This window comes from Pezoporus wallicus, unplaced genomic scaffold, assembly GCF_028554395.1.
Source record: "Pezoporus wallicus isolate ANWC-B61680 ecotype Strahan unplaced genomic scaffold, APGP_CSIRO_Pwel_v1 contig_5231, whole genome shotgun sequence".
Classification (NCBI taxonomy): Eukaryota; Metazoa; Chordata; class Aves; order Psittaciformes; family Psittacidae; genus Pezoporus; species Pezoporus wallicus.
Window position 1 is genome coordinate 465,987 of NW_026635973.1, and position 17,154 is coordinate 483,140.

The 17,154-nt window shown below is 44.8% G+C and overlaps 2 protein-coding genes across 2 annotated transcripts; one reads left to right on the forward strand and one right to left on the reverse strand.

Annotated features, from left to right (window-relative positions):
* Positions 1-6,913: 6,913 nt before the first annotated feature.
* Positions 6,914-7,397, reverse strand: PFN3 (profilin 3). The gene has a single exon (XM_057398746.1). It carries the CDS (start codon positions 7,361-7,363, stop codon positions 6,959-6,961), a length of 405 nt encoding a protein of 134 aa, XP_057254729.1. The 5' UTR covers positions 7,364-7,397; the 3' UTR covers positions 6,914-6,958.
* A 1,667-nt stretch (positions 7,398-9,064) lies between these two features.
* On the forward strand, positions 9,065-16,879 carry LOC130593542 (mitochondrial amidoxime reducing component 2-like). Its single transcript, XM_057398776.1, has 7 exons — positions 9,065-9,343; positions 9,539-9,712; positions 12,899-13,061; positions 14,833-14,973; positions 15,999-16,060; positions 16,145-16,216; positions 16,732-16,879. Exons 1-7 carry the CDS (start codon positions 9,066-9,068, stop codon positions 16,856-16,858), a joined length of 1,017 nt encoding a protein of 338 aa, XP_057254759.1. The 5' UTR covers position 9,065; the 3' UTR covers positions 16,859-16,879.
* Positions 16,880-17,154: the final 275 nt, after the last annotated feature.

Consider the following 17,154-nt stretch of genomic DNA (forward strand, 5'->3'; position numbering starts at 1 on the left):
GAACAGAGCTGTATTACCACCCATGTGCCACACCAGCCTGCACTGTTTGGGATTAACTTCAAATTTCATTACACCACTCTCTGTTTTAAAGCCTGAATCATTAGAGCTCCTTTTTTCAGTTACTAATGCAGGGAGGGTTTGTGTTTCCATTTTTCCTGTGTGAAATGAGTGTCCCATCTATTCAACTGTGTGTCCTGTGAATAGAAAGGCTGCTCCCTTATTGCAACACCAGGGGTCCAACCCATTAGTGTAGGGACTTTCCACCAAAGGTAAACATGAACTTTAGCTTGTGAACCGTTAGCACAATGGTTGCCACTGACTTTTGCCTGCTGACCTATGGTCTCTGCTTACCTGGTGCAATGTTAAGGGAATAACCTGGCTGCCATCCATACAGAACCTGAGTGATACATAAATGGTGTTTCTGTGTGAGCCTGAGAAAAGCTTCATGCAGCTTCTGCTGAACGGTGTTTCTAAAATGGACCAAAACGAAGAAAGAGGACAGAGAAAGAAAAAGCAAGCAAGTATCCTCCTGTGCTGTTGCTATAAACACCTGGTGATTCATGCAGCGTATCTTCCTATCTCAGAATGAACTGAGGCTACCAATTAGTGCTGCTTATCAGCTCTCTCTGGGCAGTGATCCACTTCTCAGCTGGTGAGGCCAAGCCTTGGCTAGGGGTTTTGCTACTCGTCACCAGCCCAGCTCACACAGCAGTGTTGAGAAGATCTGAAGCTGAGTGGTGAGGTCCAGCAGGGTGGATGGCAGAGGGCTGTGGCTCCTGTCAATCGTGGCGGCATCTCTGCTGTGCCGGGTTGGGTGTAGCTACAACACAGACTCGTGGGACAGGGCAGATCCTGCAGTGCTGTTGCTAAATGTTGTCTCAGGGATGTAAGAGATGATGAAGTATTCCCTGAGTAACTCAGCATCGGGAGACAGGTCATGCTGCTCAGTCACTGAGGCGTGGGAACCTCCATCTGCAGCAGAGCAGTTGGGAGTGACTTGGAGGACAGTGAGTGATGAGGAGCCTGGGCTCAGGGCTTCCCTGAAAGTGTGTCAAGGCAGGAGGGCAGACTGGGATTAACTCTTGGTTTCTGCACGGGCTTTACGTGCTCTTGGCAGGCTGGTCTTGGAGGAGGATCCCAGCAGGGAGAGCTTTCAACCCATGGGAACAGGCAGGCTCTTTTGTTGAAATGGGCTTGTCTGCAGTTTATCTTCTGGTTCCTTTGAGGAACAAAACAGCCCTCTCATACACAAAGGTAGGATGGGGTGGATATTACAGAACAAAAGGTACAGACGGAAGATCTGACTTGACATTTGACCTGAGTGAAATATGTTCCTCCCTTCAGGCACTTGCTTGGCACCACCACCACCAATCACTTCACTTTGCATGATTTTTAGTGGTGTGCTACTGTGCTGTCTGGTTCCCTTCAGATTTCTACCCACCTTTCACCATGCTCTATAACAAATAGCAGGGTAAATACGTTTGGGCAGCTGAATATGTGCAGAATGGCAAGAAGTAGTCAATTCATCCAAGTTACTCTCAAGAATGAACTCCACTAACCCAACAGCCTGGCAAGTTTATAGAATCAGAGAATGGTTTGGGCTGGAAAGGACCTTTAGATCCTCCAGTTCCAGCCCCCTGCCATGGGCAGGGGCACCTCACACAATATCACCCAAGGCTCCATCCAACCTGGCCTTGAACACTGCCAGTCACTTTTAAATCCCTGGCTATTCCTAGTGCCTGCTCAGTGAGTCACAAAGCTGAATTAAGTTTATTTCTGCTGGTTTTGCCAGAGCACTTAATTGCAGCTCTGGCTTACCATAGGCTCCGAGGAAATGGCAGAGGTCTCACAGCTATTGTCCTTCATCCTGCAACATTAGCAGCAAGGAAGTTCTCTTGCACAGCTTCCTTTTGAAGCGCTGTATCTGAGGAAAGCCGCACAACACCACATTGCTTTGCTGCTTCCAGTGCCAGGCCAAGGCTCACTTCAAGCATGAATCATAGAATCATAGCGTATTTAGGGTTGGAAAAGACCATCTTTTCCAAACCTCTGCTATGGACACGGGTGACCTTCCTGTCTTCTGCCTGTCTGTATGACTGGCAAGGGGGCAGGTTCTGTGTTGGGGTGCTGTAAAACCAGTTGTCTCCTTTTCTGTACCATGGGTTCCTTGTTAGGTGGCCATGGGTTTTCTTCTGAGAAAAAAATGGTCCTAAAGTGTGTACCAAGTTACTGCAGTTACCTGCACAGGGTATGCTTTGGAAATCCTTTGTCTTCGAGGACCAGTAAGGAGCCTAAAGAGCTCAGAGACTAATGGAGATAATCAAATGAAAAGAAAATAAAGGAATAAAATTCACCCCTTCATTACCCTTGTAGGAAGTAGTATAAGGCTTCCGGGCCTGTTTTAAGGTGAAGTCTAGGCTGAGCTCAGAGAGGGTGATGCTCCTTACTGAACCATCACCTACCAGGAAAAGCTCAGGGCTCTGCGCTTGTTCAGCTGGAGGAGAGAAGGCTTAGGAGGGACCTGACAGCAGCTTTTCAATACCTAATAGTGGGATCCTGCTCCAGCTATAAGCAGAAAGCTTGTATTTACCCGCTCTATGGAGACGTAAAGACTGATGTCCTCAACCTTGCTAAAAGTACAGACGCTAAGAATTTTAAAGCTTTGCTTCTGGTAACAAGGAGCGACTTGCAAAGATGGCACAAACTGCCTGCCTGGCCCTCAGCGAAGTTCCTGCTGCATTGCACTATGCGGGCTGAAAGGCAATCGTCCTTTAGTGCCATCTCCTGGGAAAAAATCAGATTCCCAGCCTCGGTGTTGCGCCTCATCTCCTGCAGGGATTTCTTGCCCTCCCCTAGGCTGGCCTCCTGGTTTGTGCAGACCCATAATCAGGATGTTGGCTCCCAGCCTGGTAATGTGTATCTATACACCAGTGTTTTCCACCCAGTTGAATCCTGACCCTCCTGCATACAATTGTTTCAAGAGCAAAGCCATAGGAATGTTGCTTTTGTGTTGTTGTGGATATTTTTTGCCTCCCTGCCTAAAAATGTATTATACTTTGCCCTGAGATTCTTGCTGTGCAATAAAAGCATTCATTAATGATGCTTCATGGGAGATAAGGGGATGAGCCATGGCCACTTTTCCACTGGAGAGATCAGAACTGCTTAAGACAGCATGTGTAATTCCTAATGAAGGAGGCACAGAGGTGGGCAGACTGGAATGACCTCTCCCAGGAGCCAGGAGTTGCCTTGGACCCGAGCTCCAGTACGCCACATGTACTTGACTCCTCATGCTTTTTTGTATTCCCCTATTTCTGCTGCTCATAAAGGAATTCTTGCTCCTTCTTTCCTGGGATGCTAAGCTAGCACCAGATTGCTTTTTCAGCTGTGTTTGAATGAGAGTGGGGACATTCCTGTCTTTGGTGAATGCCATCCTCTCCCATGATGGCTGCTAAACCATAGCTGCAGAAGCATGTTAATCCTTGTGCTGCAGAAGAAATGCACTGCTCCCCAGTAAAGCCTCTACTTTGGGCCTTACCTGCTTTCCCAGATGATACTCCATCTCTACCCTGACTACTCATACTCCTGAAGCTGCCTGATGGATATTAGACTCACCCAGAGAACCACAGTTACAGAACATGGGGAGAATTTATAATGTAATTAGCCTGCACTAGTTAATACCATGCTGAATATCTGCCTGGAACAACCATTTCTGTGTTGTCCTGGTGAGTTTAGAAAGACTGAAGTTGAACATTTGACTGGAGGAAAAGGACAATTTTCAATTCGTCTTCTTATATGACTTGACAGTCAACAAAGCAGCCAACAACCTGCCTGGCTTTTACATATTTATGATCCTCTGTGTAGGAAAAGCCTCACAAAAAAAAAGAAGGATCCCTTTATCTAATTGCTGTGGCTCCATTAAAAGGCATCTATCATTAATGATATTAGTCTATTTTTAATTCTATCATCACCAATTATTCGCCTGAGATATTTCACTGAGCTCATTTCTAGTGCATGACTCACTGAACTCTGATCTCCTTGAAGATTTTAAGAGGAAACAGCCATGCTTTTATTACCCCTTCCTCTCTACAAACAAACCTTTTGAATTTGTTAGTTCATAGTTTGGAAGAGGATATAATTTCCCTGTGTGAGTGGATGTAATATAATTTTTATCCTATCTTGTTGAAATCAGCATGTTGAAACAGCATACTCAGCCATGTCATCCCCTCATCCCTGCCTTTTGCTGAGTTATCATAGAGTCACTGGAAAAACAACTGCACATCTCTGGAAAAGGGCATTTAACCCTATTCCTTCACTGAGACAAGCCCAGCGTACATTAATTAGCCCCATCCAAACACCCCGTCACTTAATCTAGACCAGCATTTTGCTGTCTTTATCACTGGGAATTTGTAATGTCCATCCAGATCTCCCCTCAGGATGGTACTTTATGCCTTTCCGAGGGTCAGCACTGTGCACATGCTGAAGACCTACAAGTTCCCCAGTCACTTGTCTTTTTATTTTAGTGGAAACAAGTAAAATCCTTCATCTCTTTCCTCATTATTCATGTTCATCCTCTGATTGAGCTGCTGCTAGAAGGGAGTCTAGATTCGACTGTAGAAGAACCATCTCCCTCTGCATCTGAAAGCAGATATATCATTACTTTTAACTTGTGTTCCAGCTGCAAGTTTGCCATGTGGATGCTTCTGAGCTGACACGATGTTTTTCCAACATATGCCAGCATTGCCTGCTTTCATAACTGACACAGCCCAGCCCCAGCTTGCTGTGGGATTGGCACTGTGAATCCTTCATATGATCAGACACGTTACAAGGAGCCTGGGGCTAGAGCTGTATTCAGTATTTCAGTGTTATGAAGTTATAAGTGATTGACCACAGTCATTTCCCTTTAAATGCTGGTTTGCCGTGTACAGCAAATGCAGTTCTGTCACACAAGGGGCTGTTTGGATGGTAACAATAGCAGTGCCTATGTTTTGTCTGAATGACTCCCATTTATGTTGCCGTACAGCAGGAGCTGGTGGCTCTTAGGTAAGCAGAGGTGTGCCTGGGATGAAGGACTAAGCAAACCTATTGGTCAAGCTATTTACTGGAGGCTTCTTGAGAGGTGCCTGGTGTATGGGTGAAGGGGACTCTCCTCAAAGGCTGCAGTCTTAGACTTGAAGCATTAACCCATCAACCAGATTCTCTCTGAAGCTATTTATAATCTTATGCTTCTTATATCACAGCAGGAAAGGAGAGATTATGCAGATGCTATCGCCTTCTGTTATTCCTCTTTAAGCTCCTTCTCACCATAGCCTCCAAGAAGAGTCAGAACTGAATGTAAGAGCTGCTTTTTGGTGCTGGTCTGAACAAATTCCCCTTAGGTTCCAGGTTGGTAGATTTAGGGAATGAAAATGCAAGGTTCTTCTTGCATTTAGAATTATTATTTTTCTCTAAGATAATATTCAATCATTACCAAAGGTGAGTTATTTCTGAATTCAGTTAACAAGTCCTTCAAACAGAAAGAATCTGATTTTGTACACCATTGTGCTGCCCATAATATGTAGTTAGGGATCAGCTGTAGCTGTTCACACCGCCGTCATACTATATAGGTCCATAATTCTTCAGATTCTCATGCTGGTAAAGAATATATGCACTCCAGCCCAATTTTCTCTGCCACCTAAAGGGGAGCAAGCAGAAAATCACCCAACATTTTTTCATGTTATTCCAAAATCCTGTCATTTTGATACCTCATAAAGTTTAGAGGGCAAAAGCTGTCTGCATTCTGTGATTTGCATAGTGGAGAATACTACCAGTGCTCAAGAAATCACAGGAGATAGCTACTTGTTTTTCCATTAAGCTTGTGAAAATAAGCATCCATGTTTGTCAGCACAGCCCAGGCTTTGTTAAAACTTTGTGACCAACTTATCGTTAGACTGTGAATTCAGTGTGTGGTTTTGTGTTTTTATCCCTTTAGTACTTATGTTAATTCGATTCATGCCTGCAAGCACTGCTCATCAGACAGTGCTTACTAATTAAACACTGCAGTTTTGTTGAACATTTGCTAATACATGAGAGGCTGGGTTCTCCTTACAGCATTTCCGTGCTCCTCTGGGTGCAGTTGCACATTAAAGATCTCTGTGTGATCTCAATTCAATTACAAAACACTTACTCCATGTTAACTGAGAAGGTGGCATGTGATGGATTCAGGCTCACTGCTACCAGGAGCAAGGAGAGCCCATACGTGGGGAGATCACCCCTAACAGAAATACCCCTCAAGTCTTCCCTGCACTGGTCCCATCTCAAGCACACCAGTTCTGCCTCATTTCAGACTGGCCATTTAGGGTTACAAGGAGGGGAGGGCTGTATTGGTGAATGGAGCAGGAAATCTGCAGTGTTCGGCACAACTCCGCATCCTCCTGGGAGTCCGAGGGGGCTTACAGGGACCTGTGATCTTGAGGCCACAACAGCATGACTGAGCAAGATGGGAAGGAAGCAGCCTTCAGAAGATCCCCCTGCCATACACACCAGACAGGTAACTATCTTATGAAAACCCATTTTGATCAGTAAAGTAACCTAAGAAGGTGTTTTGAATGATCTGGAAGGTGAGCAGTGGCAGACTATCACTGCATGTGCCTCCCTCACAGTCCAACAGCAGCCCTAGACTCTGCTGATCAACAGCTAACCTCCCAAATTAACTGGGCTTGTTCCAGGACCAAACACAAAATAAACACAAGCCCTGCTTAACCTTAGTGCTGTGGCCTACTGTAGCAGGAGAAAGGTCTCAGAAACCATGACTGGCATTAGGGCATGATTTAAACAGCAAAGCAGTAAACAAGAGGGCTCCTGCCCTTTCCCAAAGCTGATAGAAGCAGGCAAAGATATCAGCAACAAAATCAGGTTTATTTCCTTCCTGTGTGCCCCTGTGCCCAGGCAGAAGATGTCTGTCTCTTTGGCACTGTTTGCTTCACACTTTCATGCCCACAATCATATCATGGACCTTCTGGTTGAGGGCTCCTCTGTGGACTCCCCTCTTGCCCATGAGGAAGATCAGGGCTCTGGGGGTCTTGCCAATACAGATGGATCTGCTGTCATTGCCTTTGCTTCTGACATCCATCACATTGTCTTCATCCACCAGCAGGTTGTCACGAATCACACTGCACTTTTTGCCAGCTATGGTGATTCCCGTTAGCAGGAACATCTTCCGATCCTGGCCTGAGATCAAGCCCACTTCTTGAGGTGAGATGGCTGCAAGGAGTCCTCCTGGCTTGGCTGCCCAAACACACTTGTTGTCAGAGAGGCCCACAATAGCAACATCCTCAACGATCCTGTCCACCAGGATGCTCTCGATATATTGCTTCCAGTAATCCATTGTGACTCTGAAATGAAATCGTGACTCGCGCTCTCTGAAACACCCAGTGCTGAGCTTCCCTGTCTTCTGCCTGCTGGGACGTTGGTTTTGGCACATTGATCCTAAAAACTTTGAGTTATGAGTTTGGCCTTCAGCTCGCTGCAAGGCTGAATAGGGGAGCTGGGGAGGATCAAGAGCCAATGCTCCTGCTTTGCCTGTGAGGACAGACCTGTGACAGCGGTGGCATTGGCCATTCCAGCCTCTGTTGTGATGTCACATCATAGAACTGGGAGAAGAGAAGGCTCTGGGGAGACCTTAGAGCAACTTCCACTGTCTAAAAGGGGCCTACAAGAAATCTGGAGAGGGGCTTTTTACAAGGAGAGATAGAACAAGAGGGAATGAGTTTAAAGTGACAGATGGGAGATTTAGATTAGACGTTAGATATTAGTTCTTCCCTGTGAGGGTGCTGAGGTGGCTGGCACGGGGTGCCCAGAGAAGCTGTGGCTGCCCCATCCCTGGCAGTGTTCAAGGCCAGGCTGGACGGGGCTTGGAGCAACCTGCTCTAATGGGAGGACTGGCCTGGATGATCGTTAAAAGTCCCTTCCAACCCAAACCCTTCTGCAGTTCTGTGGTTCTACAATACTTGCCTCACTGCTGGGTGTCCCACAGAGTGACTTCCCCATGACCCTGCTGACAAGAGGGAAGCTCTCAGAGGCAGTCTCACAAGTTTGGTGCCAGGCAGCTGGCAGCAAGGTATCCAAATGGTACCATGCACCAGGCACCATGCACCAGGCAGCAAGGTATCCAAATGGGAATGGGATCCCCCACCCCAACCTCAGGTGCTGCCATTTGCTGCCTTCCCCCTTGGCTCTTCACCTCCAGCTATGTGTTTCCCCCGTCTTAACCAAGCCAAACCAAGTGGCTGAATTTCACATACTCACGTATTTCCACACAGTTCATACTTTCTTTCTGTAACATCATTTCTAATAAAAGCCCAAATATTAGAAGAAAAGCATTTGCTGCCTGTATTTTGGCAAGCTGGACACTGACAAAATCCACCTTTTCCACACCGTGATCACACTCTTTCTCCCACCAAGAAGAACGAGCTCCTGGAGTAAGTCCCGAGGAGGCCACAGAGATGCTCTGGGGGCTGGAGCACCTCTGTTCTGGAGACAGGCTGAGAGAGATGGGCTTGTTCAGCCTGGAGAAGGCCCCAGGGAGACCTTAGTGCAACTTCCAGTGCCTAAAGGCAAGAAAGAGAGGGGCTTTTAAAAAAGACATATAGTGACAGGAAAAGGGGGAATGGGTTTAAGCCAAAAGAGGGTAGATTAGGTGTTTGGAAGTTCTTCCCTGTGAGGGTGGCAAGGTGCTGGCACAGGGTGCTCGGAGGAGCTGTGGCTGCCCCATCCCTAGCAGTGTTCAAGGCCAGGTTGGACACAGGGGCTTGGAGCAACCTGGCCTGGTTGAAAGCGTCCTTGCCCGTGGCACGGGGTTGGAACTGGAAGAGCTTTAAGGTCCCTTCCTACACAAACCAGCCTCCGAGTCGATTCCACGAAAGGCCCTGGCCCCGCCGAGGCCCAACGGGCCGCGGGGCACGGCCCCAGCCCAGTCCGTTATGCGCCCAGAGCGACATAAGCCGGAGGTGGGCGGCTGCCGGCCTACGGCCCGCCCCTCGCCCCGGCCCCCTGGGACTCCGCGCCGCCGCCCCTGGGATCCGGGCGCCATGAGTGGAACGCGGAGCGCTCTGGGCCTGTCTGTGCGAGCACCGCGGCCGGGCTGGCTCTGGGGGGCTGCGGCGGCGCTGCTGGGGCTGAGCGCCTTGATCGGGGCATGGCGCTGGGTCGGCGGGCTGAGGCGAGCGGCGGGGCGCCGCCGGCGCCTGCAGCGAGTGGGGACGGTGCTGAGCATTTTCGTGTACCCGGTGAAGTCGTGCCGGGGGATGGCGGTGCGGGAGGCGCAGGTGACGCCGATGGGGCTGCGGAGCGGCGAGCTGCGGGACAGGTACGGTACGGCGCGGGGCGGGCTGGGCCTCTCCGAGACCCTGCTGCGGGGATCGGCTCTGCCCCGCGTCTCTCACATGGTTCCTTTAAGGCCTACAAAGAGGCGCTTGCGGTGCCCGGCTGCGGGAGTTCCCTTTGCCTCATGTCGGCATTTAACCTTGTTGGACGTCTTTCTGTCCCCGCTGTCGCGGCGCAGGTTTTGGCTTGTGACCAAGGAGGATGGGCACATGGTTACAGCTCGGCAGGAGCCCCGGCTCGTCCTCATTTCTGTCAGCTCTGAGGATGGGCACTTGACCTTGGAGGCGCCAGAAATGAAGAAGCTGTGCTTGCCTGTGAAGCTGCCCAGGAAGAACCGTGTGGTGAACTGCAGGTACTCTTTTCTACTCTTTTCTGTCCGAGTGCTGCCTCTCACTTACGTGCTTTGTTTTTCAAGACTGTGTGATGGTTTGCGTTTATTATACAGAAATTGGAGGGTGAAAGTTGGGTGCCCCTTTTCTGGGTTTGGGGGTCTGTCTTCCCCATCTGCATAACAGAGCCTTCAGAGCAGGGCCTTTACTGAAGGGACAAGGGACAGTGGTTTTAAACTGAAGGGACAAGGGACGGTGGTTTTAAACTGAAGGGACAAGGGACGGTGGTTTTAAAATGAAAGGACAAGGGATGGTGGTTTTAAACTGAAAGGACAAGGGACAGTGGTTTTAAACTGAAAGAGGGTAGGTTTAGATTAGACACAAGGAGAATTTGTTCCCTGTGTGGGTGGTGAGGTGCTGGCACAGGGTGCCCAGAGAAGCTGTGGCTGCCCCATCCTTGGCAGTGGTCAAGGCCAGGTTGGATGGGGCTTAGAGCAACCTGGTCTAGTGGATGGATTGGACCAGATGACCTTTAAATGTCCCTTCCAACCCAAACCATTCTGTGAAATTCTCTGCCATGTGTTATGCAGGAGGCCAGGGTTGTTTGTCACAACAAAAGATCTTGTTTTCATCTTCTAAACACTGGTGAAAACAAATCTTGGGAAACGCTGCCACAATATGCAGAACCATACATACATATACATCTGCCAAGTGAACGGTGGTCTTTAGTCTTCATAGATTACTCATTTGTGTTTACTTCTAATGTTTTTGTTTTTGCTCTGGTAGGTAGTTGCATCTCCGAGCCTCAGTCATGCATGTTGGTATTTTTTGGTCACCACTAGTATATGCATCAGCATTTTTGGATACACACTGGCTGTTTGGAATTGGTGAATTGTCACAGTTTAGATTCCCTCACCCTATCTGTAAGCATTTAACCAAAGTGCCTAAATTGAAAACTTGGTCGCTGGAGGCTCACGCTGTGTTCGTGGGGGAAAGACTGGCATCCCCAGAGAGCAAATTATTCCTTGTAGGTGCTACTTCAAAGGGGTTTCAGGTGAACAGGTTACAGGCACAGTCATTCAGCTGTGTGCCTAAAGGTTTGTTGTATGAATGCAGGCCTGGTTATTCTATCTGTGTATTGAAATCCATGCTGGAAAATGGGCAGGAGGAAGCATGAAACATTTTCTCTTAAATGTCTGTTTAGTAACTGTAAATGGTGTTGATTCCTACAAAAATACTTGTGTTTTTCCTTTGTATAGCAGAGAAAGAAGGGCTAGCTTTTGGCATAAATCTGTTGCTGTGGAAACCCTTGAGCATCATAGCTTTGTATTCTGTTTACACAAGCCAGGTGCAAGTTACACGATTGCATTTCAGATGGAGAAATAGAATGATCTTTCAAAACTCTCTCTGTAAGGCTTATATATTTGCCAGTGACACATACACTGCAAAATCATGTTGGTTTCAATGTGTTATTTTTCTAAAACTTGTGCCATTAGAAAAATATTTAAATAGACTTAAGTATGTTTCAGCAATGACAGATTATCTTGGATTTTCCAGTTTCAGATCTCAGCGATTTGTTTTTCTCTATGTTATTGTTTCCTTAATAAACTATTGCATTCTCTGGTTTTAAACTTGCTGGAGTTTGGGAATGCAAATAAGCAAAAGTTAGATGCATGCAGTTGGACTTTGAAATTTACCAAGTTGGGTGGTGTCATAGGCTGTGAAATTAGCAATGCCTGTAGTTAAACATTGCCGTGTACTTCATAACCAGAGGGCTACAGAAACCCTGAGAAAGAATCCTGAGGTTTGCCATGTGTGAGCACAAGGCTGGTTCTTTCCAATCCGTTCAGCCATTCATAAGAATGAGGTTGGGGAATAGTACTGTATTGCAGCAAATGGAGATTTGGCTTTTGCTCCTGGATTCTTCCCTTCCAGCTTGTGAGTGGGAGCACAGTATGCTCTGCTGGCAAGGCTCTCTGCGCAGGCTTGTATTTATTCTGCCACTGGGCAGGCAAGATGCCTTCAGATTCATGGTGGCTTGTGCCTGGTGCTGTGAAGGTAAGGCAGTGCAGTAGTGCATCTGGCTGTAAAAGGCTGTGCTAATCTTTAAAACTGGTAAATCCAGTTGCAGATTTTACATGGGTATTTAAGAATCCTGTGTTTGGGGAAGTATAGGACTTCCTAGTATAAGGAAGTGTAGGACTGAAGCCATTGTGTCGGCAAAGTTTCTATTTGATCAAATGTTAGAGGGTTTCTGTATTTCTCTGGTTATGAAGCCTCGTGTTCTTCATTTGTGCCCTTTGTCAGTATGTGTTGCAATACTTACACTGCATGATCTAGTCCCATGGATCCCTATACCACTGACCGCTCAGGATACATCTGCCTCGTGGGTAGAAAACAGTTAATTGGAAGCTGTTAGACCCCCACCTCCATTGTCCTTCGAACCAGAAGGCAACAGAGACTGAGAGAATGGAGGGAAGAGAAAGGCAGTTGAACGTGGTCTAGGGCAATGTTTAATCCCAGCCTGTGTCACAGTTGATACAGGGATCCCAGTAAACAGAACAGGGATATTGCTGGCAGCACACTATTGATTTATCTCTTCCCCAGATGAATAAAGGAGGGGTCCTAGGAACTGGGCTTGGCCTAGATGAACTGCCTGGACATCTCCATCCTTTAAGCTGGCCAGAGCATGATTGCAAAGGTAGAGGGAACTGCAGTGCATTTGGGTCAAAATCACTACTTTGAAGAGAGTAGTTAAAACTGTTCTTGGCTGGTTGAAGTTTACTGAAAGGTTGAGTTGAAGTTTACCTTTTCTTGCCAGGGAAGTGTTCCCTGTATAAACTTGTTTGTATTCTGATGCCAATGGTTTTTTATGCCCCGTGGACTTTGCTTCTATTATAAATCTTAACATCTCTTTTAAGATACTGAGCTATTCTGTATGCTGAGTTTGAGCTTTAGAGTTTCACAGCTTGTCTTAAATTTTTACAGCACTAAAATCTGAAGGAAAGCTTCCTTAATAGTCAGGGATATTTACAATTAATAACACTTATAAATGTCAGTGACAGTAACAAACCACATCATTTGAAACTGTCATTCATTTTCTGAAATTAGTTACCTTTCAGCTTATTTCTGGACAGAAATCTTTTGGTGTTGCAGTGATGTGCCTATGCAAAAGTAGACGCTTGCTGATGTGTCTTCTGACTCTTCAGGGTGTTTGGACTGGATATCCAAGGCAGGGACTGTGGAGATGAAGTGGCTCAGTGGATCACCACTTTCCTGAATTCGGAGCCATACCGCCTGGTGCACTTTGAGCCCTCCATGGTGCCAAGAAAGTCAAAAGACATAATAAATCTTTTCCGAACCACAGATGAGGTAAGTGAACATTTCTTTATCAAATGTACTTTCTTTTAATCATTTCCCACCCACACACCAAATCCTGCCATTCCAGCATTGGTGACTGAGCCCTGTTTAGCAAGGTATGTAGTCATGTAGTTAAACCACGTGAATGTTCTCCTTTTCTGTGATGGGATGGCTTGCTTAAATTTTATTTTAAATCTGTTCCAAGCTATTGACCGTTAACAGCTAAAGAGTATGATACTGATATTTGAAGAGGAACTCTTGCATTGCAGAATAGCATTCCTTTTGTGCTTCAGTTAATAGAAATGAAAGTAAGTTTTTAAAGATGTTTTGATGGTGCAGTCTGTGTTGCATAGAAAACCTCCATTCCCTATCCCTTACATGGGTCATGGAGTGTACCGATTTGAGTTGTGTTGCCTCATATTTTGTTTTAAGGAACATTACTTAAGCAAGGGATCTACAGCTGTGGGCTTAGAATTAAAATCCAAAGAAGGTTAGAGAGGTTTCATTCACTGGGAAGAGGCTTGGAGATGTGATGTTGGAGAAAGTTAAAGCAGGTAGGGAAAGGAGATACTGTGCACAGTCATCCTCATATCATTGGAGCCACTGATGCCCTTCTTGTTTGAAAAATGCTCTCACATGAAGGTGGTTTGAACTGTACCTGATGAATGTAAGCCTTTTTAGGAAATGGTGGGAACCTTGCCTTACTGATGTGATGTTGTTATCAACAGGGCAGTGATTTTGCTTGTTGTTGCAGAGAGAGAAGACGCATTCAGTTATGGACTTTTACAGATGTGCATTTATTATGTAAATAATAAATATATATAAACATTATGTAAATGCACTGAGACCAGTGCAGAAGTTTAGCTTTCGGCAAAAGAGATGTCAGATTAGGAAGGATGACATTCAGGAATCCTAGCATGAAAAGAGGGCAGAATTGTTTATATAGTTATTTCAACACTCATCTTCTTGTGGTTGTAAAGGCATAGACAAAGAGGGGGGAAGGATAATATAAGAGTAAGACAGGAGGAGGCCTGCATTTTCCTTTTATTTTTCTGTGGAACTAGCATATGTTGGAGTTTTCTTTTAGTTCATTTATTTATAAATAAGCATGTATTTATTTATATTGTTTATTATATAATATGTATTTACATATTATTGTATATAATATATATTTATGATTTATTATTTTATTATTGATTATTTATAAATATACATTTATATATTTAGTTCATTTGCCTTGTTTGCTAAAATGTCAGACCTCTTACTTACAAGGTTAAACTGACAAATGGACAGTTGCAACATAGCATTGCTATTCTGTAATGCGAAGCCCCTTGTGGTGTTGTGAGAGCATAGATTCGTTATATATTCAGCAGGTCCCTAAATGTCTTAAGTACCTTTCATAACTTGCTATAATGTGGTTTACTGATATATTTAGGTCTGTCTGTAATAACTGGAATACATGTCTGGGACATGCATGTGGTATTATTTTGTGAGAAGCGGTGGTAGCTTATATAATTTTGGTTTAATTCTGTATGTAGAAGTTTAATTTTACAATTTGAGCAAACACAAATTGCCATGGTTTCTGAAATAGGAAAGGATGTGTTATTTTACTTACTAACCTGCTTCCAGGAAAATTTAAAACCTGAATGCAGCAGCCTAACAGTCAGGCTAGTATGTGGCCACTGGTTTCAACATACCTGTGTATTTGTCATTCAGAATCTTTCCTTCCATGCTCTTTCAGCAGCCTTAGAGCCTTGGGATTTCTTTGTGTTTGTTTCTGTAGGTTGCCTATCCTGACTGTAGCCCAGTCTTGGTCATCTCAGAAGCTTCATTGGAAGATTTAAATGCCAAGCTGGAGAAGAAAGTGAAGATACAGAACTTTAGGCCAAATATTTTTGTGACAGATTGCAGTGCTTTTGAGGAGGTAAAATAGCTGTCTTAGATATCTTTTGAAAGCTTGCCTGTGTTTCTTTGTAACTCTGTTTACTTCTGTCTACAAAGAGGAGGAAAGCTGCTGTTCTGTGATTTTTAACAACTGGATTCAGAGAGATACAGTTCTGCTTACATCAGTGTTTGTGAAACATTGAGGGAGGAGACAGGTCTGTGAGCATTTACTTACCTTAGCAAAGTATAAAATAGGTGTGTTTAAATGACAGGCTTGCTACTGAAAGCTCATCTTTAAGTGTAAATTAGGGAAAGCTGTGCATGCTGTAACTGATCAATTAATGATATAGATGAACAATTAGTAAACTAACCACAGTGTGATGTTTTATAGCACAGTGTTTCCTCGGCACGAGAGGAAAACTGACCTGTGCAATGCTGGGGTCTGTCACTGCATCTCTGACAATGTTCTGGTAGTTCAAAAAACACTATCTAGGAAGGTAACCGGTGGTGAAGTGAATGGGGAATGGTGGTGTTTACATGTTTATATGTTGTGTTACTGTTCTTCCAAAGAATTTGCTCTGGATAGATCTGATTATTTCCCGCATCTAAGAAGTTCCTAAAGTGGGAATGGGCTTTTGTGTTCCAAGAGGGATTGTAATAGGAAGCTTGTGTAGGTGAGCAGTGAAAACTTACTTCACTTACTAAAAATTTCCTTTCTGCAAAATTGGTGACTTACTAGAGTTCAGTATATCAGATTATCACACATACAACAAGAATAAGCTTGCTTTAGGTTCAGACAAGTGCACACTGCAGAACAGGATCTATTACTTGTATATATTTCTTTCCAGATATAGTTAATAGTAGGCCCTTACCTTGGTAGTGAGTGCAGTGACCACAGGGTTTTCATTAAAATAGTACCATAATACAGTGTACTTATTTTGAAGGCACAAGTGAAGGTGATCACCTGGAATGGTACTGTTTCTTCTAGGAATGATTGTGCCCCTCCTGGAAAAATGATTGCATGTGGATATGTCTAATATGTGCATAATTTTTACCTTCCCTCAGGACACCTGGGAGGATGTTATTATTGGTGATGTGGAAATGAAAGGGACAGTATGTTGTGCCAGGTAAACATTTGAGACTGCTTTTTTATACAGATGTATGGAGATTTATGGTAAGAAGCCATTATTGATTTGGTGCTGTCATTGCAGGTGTATTTTAACAACTGTTAACCCAGACACTGGGGTGCTGGACAGGAAGGAGCCCTTGGAAACATTGAAAAGGTTGTAAAAATACTTCTTAAGCTGTGGGAGTAGATTTAAGCTAGATTGCAACAGATGTTAGACTAGTGTTTTAAAAGTATGTGTGGGACATAATACTGCAGCGTAAAGGTATGTGTGTATTGGCTTCCATTCTGCTTTCTGCAGTTCTTTATGGTAAGAAAATTCAGGAAGTTCTCTCTTCTTTCTTGCAAACTTTACATTCCCTGTCTCTTTCATCTGTGCTATGGTAAACACGGGGGTAACAGGTATTTAAGTTATTTAAAGATCTAACTTTGCAACACTGGCATCTCTTTTATAAAGCCTTTTGTATGTGTGTTACATATGGATGTGTGAAGACAGGCTTCTTTTTTGTTCCACTTGAACTGCTTGGTTCTCTTTTAATCATAATACTTACTTAGTTTTAGTCTAGTATGGTGACCAAAACAGGGCATCACTGTTCATATGTCTTCTCTCTCATCACCGGAATTTTGAAGTTCAGACTTCTTTGATTCTAAAGAAGCGCTGTCTCTCCGCAGTTACCGCTTATGTGATCCATCTGAGCGACACATCTACAAATCCAGCCCTCTCTTTGGGAGATACTTTGCTGTTGACAAAACTGGAACGATTCAAGTTGGAGACCCTGTGTACAAGATGGTCCAGTAATAAGGGAGACTTCAAACAGAAGATACCTTTTCACTTTGATGCGCAAATTGGTTTTCCATGAACACAATCACCAGCATAACTTTTTCTTATTTTGTGCAGTATTTTTCATGCTATGTTCATTTGTAGGCTGCAGGGGAGTCTTTGAGGCTATGAAATACCAGTCATTTCAGATCATGTAATCTACTAGTATGCCTGTAGCAGCCACATCTTTAGTTTTTCTGGAGGCTGTGATAGAAGGCTGTGATCCAAGGCTGACTTCACAGCATTACTGTGAGTCACACTCCCTACAATTTTAT